General features: G+C 43.3%; 1 protein-coding gene across 1 annotated transcript in view; it reads left to right on the top strand.

Moving 5' to 3' along the window:
• Positions 1 to 7,380, top strand: part of mllt10 (MLLT10 histone lysine methyltransferase DOT1L cofactor) — a 38,441-nt gene extending 31,061 nt beyond the window's left edge. Inside the window, exons 14-19 of the mRNA XM_062380013.1 lie at positions 1,254 to 1,375; positions 2,546 to 2,695; positions 2,994 to 3,049; positions 3,213 to 3,514; positions 4,568 to 4,658; positions 4,926 to 7,380. Of these exons, the coding sequence (XP_062235997.1) occupies positions 1,254 to 1,375; positions 2,546 to 2,695; positions 2,994 to 3,049; positions 3,213 to 3,514; positions 4,568 to 4,658; positions 4,926 to 5,210 (1,006 nt within the window). The 3' untranslated portion in view covers positions 5,211 to 7,380. The remainder of the gene's footprint in view (positions 1 to 1,253; positions 1,376 to 2,545; positions 2,696 to 2,993; positions 3,050 to 3,212; positions 3,515 to 4,567; positions 4,659 to 4,925) is intronic.
• The last annotated feature ends 2,288 nt before the right edge of the window (positions 7,381 to 9,668 follow it).

Raw genomic sequence — 9,668 nt, 5'->3', positions numbered from 1 at the left:
AGTACATGCTCTCTATCACACACAGAGATCCCCCACCACCCAAATCCCACCCCGTTTTTACATTCCTCTCTGGCTCCCCTCCGTCACCCATCCCCCTCTCTGCGTTTCCCTTCGCCGGCCCGCCGTCTCCCCTCTCTTCGTCTCACTCTTCACACACACCCACACACACACACACATGCACACTCTGCCTTTCGCTCTTACCCCTACAGGCAATCCTCGCTCTCTTACAGGTGTGTTTTTGAAGGTGGTAACCATCCTTCAACTCCACTTAGATCTTTTTTCCTCTCGATGTAATCACACATGGAAGGACAGTCCAGTGATTTTCTGCTTCTTCTCCATCTGGGAATATTTGCATGGAGCCCTCAGAATGGGAATATTGATGAGACAGATCCATTTGTGTTTGTTTCTTCTACTTTGTGGGATGGATAATTTCCCTTGATGAGGTTGGTGACATTTATATCATGAACACTGTATCTCTGTTATTTTATGTCTTGAATTTTGGACAACATATTCCTGTAGGTATGGCTGTCTTTAAATTTGAAAAGAGAATAGAGTAATATATGTTTTTTTCTTTAATTTGCTATTATCTACATAGTTTGTGACAATTAGATTATTTTCTTACTCAAAACACTTGAATGTAAAAGTTAATATATCAAAATGTTTGCTATAGGTGTGACACTTTTTTTAAATAATACTATGATATTGACACTTAAAAGCTGTTTTTTTACATTTTTATATAGAAAAATTCCAAGTGTCATCACGGCCACTGCTGTTTTTAGATCTTCCTCCACATTGTGAACCCTTCACTCTGTTCTCTCTTCCCTCTCCTGCTGTCCCTCATTTCTCCTCTTTCACACTCAACAGATTGACTCAGAACACACAAACACACACCAAGATTTATCGCACCCAGACAGTCCACTTCCCCTTTTCTGTCTCTCGCCCTCTTGCATGTCCTCTTTCTCTCTCCCTCCACGTCTTTCTCACTCGCTTGCTCGCACACACACAGAGGGAAAGCCTGGCCCCTTTTCATTAAGGACCACTGTAACAACAAATTGATGTAGTTTTATAGCCAGCAGTGTCTATGTTTGTCTGACGTTTATGTTGGGTCGTTAATCTCCCTATTGACCTCTCTATCTCTCCTTTTCTATCCATGCTCTCTCTCTCTCTTCCTCCATTCAGCTCTCCCATTGGTGGCCTGCAGATCCGCTATGACTCCTCGGGGTCGTTGCCGGGGCCGGGTCTGGGGTTGCTAGGGGCGGGGGGGAGGCGGGTGGGGAGACGCCGCTCCCAGTGGCCACCAGCATAGAGCAGCTCCTGGAGCGGCAGTGGAACGAAGGGCAGAGCTTCCTGCTGCAGCAGGGAGGGCAAGGAGACGGTGAGCGGATAGATCCCACATATACAATGCACTCACATACACACACAGGGCTGGGTACCTTTTGTTGGGGCTCTGATCCGAAAACATTGTTTTGTCATGAACTCAGAGAAATAAACAATATATAAAAAAATCTCTAGAATGGCACTCAGTAGAGTGCTGACCTACATCAAGGCCCAACAGTTCCCTTAAAATCTGCATCATTTGTATATATCTCCAAAACTATTGTAGATACAAATAAACTGTCGATCTGGTGTTGAATCAGATAGTAAAAATGTAGACAGCTTCCCTTAATCTTAAAAATATAAGTTTTTTTTAAGCTAAATACAAAATGTCGAAAATTAGTCAAATTAAGAAGAATTTTGATTCAATTTCTTTATCAAAAGGAAGCACTATGTGATTAAGAATAAGAGTAACTATTCAGTGGCATCTTTCCATTTTTGACACTGTCTTCTCTGTCATAGCAGATTGTACAGAGGTTTGATCCCTTGCCCACACACACAGTGGGCGCCTTCCCAATCCCCTGTTGCCTCTCTGATTCTCAGTCCTTTCTCTTTCTGTCTCCATGTTGTCTGTTAGTGTCTGTTGATCTCCATCAGTTATCTCCCCATCTGTACATCCCTTGAGGGATCAGTAGTTGCAGCCTAGTTGTTTGAAAGGTCTTCCTTCAATCTGGACTATTCAGGTTGAAGTTCCTGTGTCTGCACATCCTCCTCCTGACTGGAGTTGTCCTTGAGCACTGCGCGGAGTCTGTACAGGCACCAGGGTCACTGCTCTGTAGCTGATGTTCAACTCTGACCCCCCATGTAGAGTATATCTGTCTATTCAGTCACTGGGTCTGTGAGCAGAGCTGTGTGGAGGCTGAGCAGAGTTGCCCAGTTTCACCAGGGGGCTTTTTTTTAGAAAGTCTGGTGTTTTTCTTACTTGTAAAAGGTTACCCCAATACTTACTGCTCCATCCCAGAAGTATAACACATTCTTTTCATAACGTAGGTAAAAGTTTGAAAAGCTGTTTAACTAAAGACAGTTATGGGGTTTATTTTTAATTTTTAATTGGTGTAAATTTCAAGGCTTTTTTCTCATACAGGAACGTTGAATACATTGCTGCTGCCACTACACAACACTGAAGAGTCAGTTTTCTTATTCACATCTTTATCCTCTTTCTCTCTTTCAGTGGTGGGGATGTTGAAGTCGCTCCACCAGCTTCAGGAGGAGAACCGGAGGTTGGAGGAGCAGATCAAAACTCTGACTATGAAGAAAGAGAGACTGCAGCTTCTCAGCGCTCAGCTATCAGTGCCTTTCACTCCCACCACAGCCTGCTCTGGTACGTGCACACTCACGACTCAAGCAACCCTTTGTAGTGAAATAAATACGGCTGGTATAATAATCCGCAGGCGCTGGGGGAAAAAAGCATCATGATAATGAACACATGGATACATGATCAGACCTTACTGCAAACCTTTGGTTATTGACAGGATCTGCACTAAAACAAAAAAAAGCACACAGACATACACAATTTTGCGTTTAATGTTAGTTTAAATGTCTTGTCGAAAGGGGCCAGACCTCCTTGTTGAAAATACAAAGACAAAAATAATCTAAATCTGTGTTGATTTGTGTTGCAGATATGAAAGGAGCCCAGCTTGGAGGCACCGACTCATCACTACCTGTTGCTGCTCAGGTAAAAGACCAACAAGAGACAGAACACTTACAGATAAACATGTACGAGTCAGTCAGTCTAGTTTATGTTGAGGATAAACATAGTGCATCATCATCAACGTGATAAAACCATGATGAGTGGAGGATTTGTCATTAAAGCTGTTGACCTCGCTATCTTCTCTCAGGACAGTACGTCTTGTGGAGGCCACAGCAGTAGTGGCTCCACCTCCTCCCTCTCCACGCCTCCCTCCGTCTCCCAGAGCCCGCCCCAGCCTCAGCTCAATGGAGTCTCTGCTGTGGGGGCAAACCCGGCCGGGCATGGCGGAGTAGCGGGGCTGATGGGTGCACTCGGCACAGGCAGCGCTCTGGGCATTGGGGGAATCGTCGGGGCGCTGAACGGGGTCATTCAGACACAGGCGGGCACCGGCAGTCCTCACCAGCACACAAGTGGAGCAGCTACGGGCATCACGTTGCCGATCAATAACAAGTACGTGTGAGAACGGGTGTATGGTGTCAGATCAGATAAAATGAAGCTAGATCAGACTGGACCACTTAAACAAAAGTCATAACATGAACTGCAAAATGCGGTCTTATGGGCATTCTCAAAATCATTGCAGGCAATACCTTTTCCTCTTTCCCAATACTGATACCTGGTCTTTGAAAATAGGCTTATACCACGTACTGATCCCAGACCCGTGCATTTGATAAAGAACATCTTGTATCACATATTTTAACAGCTGTATCTCTGTATGGGGGTGATGATTGCCTTCCCTCCTACGTGTCTGTGTTTTACCCAAATTGCTCTTAGCTCGCTGGCTAATGCTACACTATAAGAAATCACTTAATCTTCACCGCTGTAAAATCAGCACTTGCCAGAGGCGGTACAGAACAACTGCTGTTTTGAAGCAGAAAGGATTTCCTGGAGAAAAAAAGTACTAAAAAGATATGGCATCGGATCAGTACATAGATTTGCGTACTCGCTGATTTCCCACCTTTCTGCAGTTTCTGAGGCATTACCGATGTCAGTATCAGAACATGTCAAGCAACATGGCTTGTCCTCACAAATCAGTCTATAGTCCATGGATCTACAAACATGCTCCTGTTGTAGGTTTACATCTGAGCTGTCCGGCTCTGCCGCATCTCTTCACATCCACACCAAAAAAACGAAAACACCAGGATCATTTGGTCAGCTGGCAGCTTCATCTCTCTATTCTTTTTAAAGATGTTTGTATGTGAACTTTATGGGCTCCTCTCTCTTCCTCTGGGTTTCCTTTTGCTTGCGTGTTGGATTCTAGCAGCTCGACAACTAGTTAGAAGAGGTGAGAAAAAAGTCAGCTCAGGTCTTTACGTCGGACAGAGACCTGTTGGAAAGTCCTTGCTTTTCTTGTAATTTTGAAAATGTAATCGATTTCGATGTGGAATTAATAATATTGCAATAGCAGTGTATCATTTTTCAATAAGTATTCTATTGTTAGAATGCAATAGTGTGTATACAGTGAGTTTATTGTTGTCGTCTGACTGAGTTGTTTTTTTGTGTCAGTGCTGCACAGCTCGGTCTGTTGTCGGAGCATCACAGACTCCTCCTCCAGCAGCATCATCTCCAGCAGCTGCTGTCCTCGCAGCCTTCAGCGGTACAGCACACACACGCACACACACGCACACGCACTGTGAGCTACACTCTTTTTTTAGGACAATGACCTAAATCTCCAAGCTTAGTAATTTTTCTTTTTTTCTCCTCCTCCTCTTCACCCCACCTGTCTCCTCTCCTTCTCTTCTCCATCTCTCTTTGCTGTCCTCCTTCACACTTTTCCCTTGACCTCATCCCATCTCTACCACTCCATCTCTTCCCGCCTGTCCTTCTTTTTCTTTCGCCTCCTGCATCGCTTTCTTCCCCCCAGGAGCAGCAGCAGGTGCTGCTCTACCAACTGATGCAGCAGCAGCAGGAACTCCAGCAGCTGCAGACCTTCTCCTCCTCTACGCAGATTCCCTCCATGCCGCTCTCCTCCGCTCAGGTTCCCATCAACAACCTACTGCACGGCGGCCAGAACCAGAGCCAAGGCGCCATCACGTCCAACCCCTTCCTGGCGATGCAGCACGCACACACTGACACGCACGCTTCGGGGATGCAGAAGCCGCGGCTCGCTGAAAAAGCCGTGGGCATTGCAGGGCAGGAAAAGACATGACGGCAGATGTTCTGTCATTTTTTTCTTTTAAACAAATATGCAGAGTTTTTTGGGGGGGGGATAAGCCTGTTGGTCAACTTTGTTTTTCGGTGACAAGGACACTGGCAGAAAATTCTGCTACTGGGTAGATAATTCTTTAGAACAGTCTGTGCTAACAAGTTAACACACACTGTGGTGATTGATTACAGAAGACAAAAGCAAGAATTGCTTCTTTGTTTTTGTCTTTTTCCATCACCAACTCATTCTTTTTGCAACTTTGGTCAGGTTTTTACACATAGATTTTGTGTAATTTTGTTTTATTTATTTCCATCCAGTCTTAGATTTCTTAGTTCGTAGCTGTAGCGCTGCTTCAGGTTCTTATTTTCACTGCTGTGATGATGATTTTCATTTGATATCACTGATAGCTAGTTTGTGTTATAAGTGTGACCAGAGCACAGGGTGATTTTTGTTCTCTCCTCAACAGGTGAGGTGTGGGATGTGCTTCCACGGAACATTTCCTTGAATTATTTCTCTTAACATTTTCTTCACTTTTCGTTGTTTCTTTCTCTCGTTTCTCCCGTGTGGTGTCACTACTATTTCACTCTCAGGGGCCTCAGCTCACCAGAGTCGTGCACTCAGCACACAAGCTAGCACACACAGAACTACAAATATACGAAAAGAAAGAAAGCAGAAATACATTAATATTTCAAACAAAAAAAAAACTACAAGTTCCTACTACAAAGACTTAACAGTAGCAGGTGAATGTTTGACATCTGTCTCACAGCAAGTCCCTTGGGGAATATTTGGTGAAAGGCTCCTGGGGGAAAAAAGAAAAGAAATCCTATATGTTCTTGCCACTGCCTCTCTCTCCCCGTGGGTCTCCCTCCGTCTGTGTAGATCCATTAATGTCAGTGAGCCAAGTCTTGTATGGTCACCACAGAAGCCTTGCTTTACACTGTCTCCTCTCTGGCCCAGAAACAGGGGGCTCACTCAGGGAATTGAAATGGAAGAAAAGAGAAATATAGCAAGTTGAATGTTCAAGAGGGATGCATCAATCCACACAGCACACGCTTGCAAAGAAACGATCGAGTTTGTTGTCAGCACATGGAGAGTCGTCACATTTCATCCCCCTGATTGAGCCCCCCGCTGCACCTACCTCTCAAGCAGAACCAGCCTATCAGGACCTAAAATATGAGGCCGACGTCAGCGGCCGCCTCACGACCCCTCAGCAGTCAGGACTGGCCATTCAGGGTCAAAGCCCAAGTGCCTGAGGCCAAGGCGGGAGTTATTTCCCCCCTTTTTTCTTTTTTACCTATTTCCCTGTCACTCAGCCCAAATCTTCAAAAACCCTGTCCGATTAAGCTGCGTAGCTTCGCAACAGATGACAGAAACACTCTTTTTAATGAAACCAGGAACGATGATGATTCTGCTGCATTCTCTTCTATCAAAGCCAACTTGAATTGTGCTTTTTATTTATTTGGAGTTTGTTTGTGTAATGGGCGTAAGATGAAATATTTTAAAAGCCCGCTGGTGTTGCAGTTAAACATCATTTTGTACTACTGTGTAAAGTTTTGTCTTCTGTTTGTTATTTTCTTCGTACAGTCAGATGTTGCTGTAAACTCTTTTTAATGATTCTTCTGTGTCTTGTGTTTGAAAGCTAGAAGTTACTTGATAGCTGGCTGATAGGGACGAGGGGGTGTGGTTGTACAGAGCGGTTTGTTTGGGTGGGATCGGTGGGTGGAAACGTGTCAGGGGACATTCAGTGGCACAGTTTTTACCTCGTTAAGTGTACATAGAACCTTTCTCATTGGCCGTTGATGTGTACATATGTGATTGTGATTGGCCGCGCTGGTGTGAAGGAAAGCCAATGAAGCCTCAGTTTGTGTGTGTAGATCTTTAGGACCAGACAAAAAAAAAATAAGGTTGGCAGTGACTGGACACACAAAGTATTAATTTATTTTTATATGTGCAGGGACATTATGTTTGTTTTTGTTTTTTTTGCACCATTTTATTGATGAGAAATTCATTTTATATGCTGGGCACCGTGTTTTCATCTGTGCACATATTTGTTTTGATCAGTTTTGTACAAATGAAAGATAAAAAAATAAAAATCGGAGGGGGGGAGGGGTGACATTGTATTTCAAAATACCAAAATAAACACTCTGGATAAAGTAACAGAAAAGCTCCAATTTATTCTTTTGCCGTTTGAGGATATTTATTTGCAAAATGATGAGATATCAATACTGAACAACCCAAAACACATTAAGATATAATTTTGTTTCCCAATGTTATAATTTGATGTACTGAAAGAAACAGGAAAATGTATTTATGATAAGGTATAAATATAATGAGTTTTTTTTGCAGTTTCCAGTTATAACGTTTGCATTACATAGGATATGAAATGAGTTTGTTGATTTGATTAACCTGGTTTGTATAATGTGGTGTTAATTACAGTGGAGAGTTGTGAGGAGACGACGGCAGCAGGACGAGATTTATTCAGTAACAATGAGGAGGAACATGAATAATCATCAGAAGAAGAAACTGAACATCTTTTTAAATTTAAACAATGTGCTTCAAGGCTGCTGTCCTGAGACACACACACACACACAAACACACACTGGTTCTACCAGGCAGCTGGAAGTCATCAGCTGTGTGTGCGTGTGCGTGCGTGTGTGCGTGTTTGTGTGTGTAGAGGTGGGGGCATGATTTCTGCTACATCTGCTTCTGCCCTGGTAATTAAAAGCTCACTTTCCTCCTCCTCCCAGAACTACACCCACCTCACCCCCTTCAGGAGTTTTCAGTCCCTCACACACACACACACACACAGGCACACACACACTCTAACCTGCATTCTAACAACAACACAACCCCCCTGTTCTCTTTACCCAGACACTTGCCCCCCCTCCCACCTCCACCCACTATCAGTCCTGTCAATCAAAAGCCAGGCTGTTTAAACACCATCCACCGCCACCACCCAGGACCCTCTCCCCTCTTTTATAAGCCTCCACCATCACAGCTACACATAATAGCAGCGCTACACACTCACACACACATAGATATAGGGCAGGGCTGCTGTGTCCATCATCGATCACACTCCCCCCTAGAAACCCTCCCTGGGGGTGGGTGGGGGCTTACCAGCTGATGGAGGACCCCTGTGTGCTGCCCGACCAGGTGCCCGATCACAAATTCAAAACACTACTAAGCCCTGGTGTTAGGAGACAGATCTCCCTCCTTCTCTCTCGCTCACACACACGCACAGACACACACACACACGCACATAGAGAGGGAGCAGATAGTGGGCCAGAAGGAGGGTTAAGCCCTGGATGATTAGACAAATGTAGGGCAGATATCTGTGGCTTCAGAGGCGAGTTGAGCTGCTGTCACTGAGGAATGCTGTGCAGCTGCATGGATACCTGCCTCTGACTGCATGGCAACTTTCAGTCTGAGCTTTCTAGTAGTTTTTCCTTTCGGGGGGAGAGCAGAACTCACTGCAACCGAGAAACGTTGGAGGCGGAAGATGAGTTTGATTCGATTCTGGATTTTTTTGGCTTGTTTTGTCCTGATTGCATCTGGAAAAACAACAACTTTCCCATCTTGAAATCATTTGAGTTTAGGAATTTAACATTTCCACTACAGACATAGTTACATGTTTAGTTCACCACAAATGAATATTTTTAAATCTACTGCTGAAAAGGAGTTGTAATGTGACTCTATACATGGATATAAAAGTCCACTTAAATGAACCCTATCGCCTGGATTATCTTTATTTGTAAGATAAATAACGCACATTAATCTGAAAAATGTAAAGTTCAAATTTAAAGAATTTTATATGTTTTTATATTGTGAAGGTTCTTGAGCCAGAAGACATTTTGTCTCATTTACTAAAGTTTATTATTCTAACGCAGCAACTTAAAATGCACAATCATAAAATAATTTGAAACAGATGCTGGTTTCATGTTGAAACATTCATTAAAAAACAATTATCTCTTAGGGTTAGGGTTACTTTTACTCAAATTTACATAACTGACTTAGCTTATTATTACTATTATTATATGAGTATTATAACATACTCACCTCTATGAGGTATTTTGACGGTACAGTATATTTTAACTGCACAAATGAACTTAACTTTCTTTGTCAGTTTTCTTTGTTTAAGGCTCTGAGACCCATCTGCATCAGACCTGCTTAAATACGGTTTGCTAATTGGACCGTACCATGTTCCTCTTCATCATGGGGGAGGTTTGATATTTCTAATTAGCTATTTTTGTTTAGAAGTTTTTTTCCCACAATGGTTTTGATTGTTATTTTTAGTCGTGCTATACTGACATTTTGGGGATTATTGTTGTTCATTTATATAACTTTTGGAAATTGTTTACCCCTTCCTCATCAGGAAGGTTTGTCTGATTGGGTCAGGTCAGATAGTGTGACTCAGTCCTGTTATGTTTACCTCTTTTCTGGGCCCAGAATTATTGTTTTGAG

This window comes from Platichthys flesus, chromosome 21 (genome assembly GCF_949316205.1).
Source record: "Platichthys flesus chromosome 21, fPlaFle2.1, whole genome shotgun sequence".
Taxonomy (NCBI): Eukaryota; Metazoa; Chordata; class Actinopteri; order Pleuronectiformes; family Pleuronectidae; genus Platichthys; species Platichthys flesus.
Note: the sequence above shows the minus strand (reverse complement) of the source record. Positions and strands in the feature narration are given on the sequence as shown.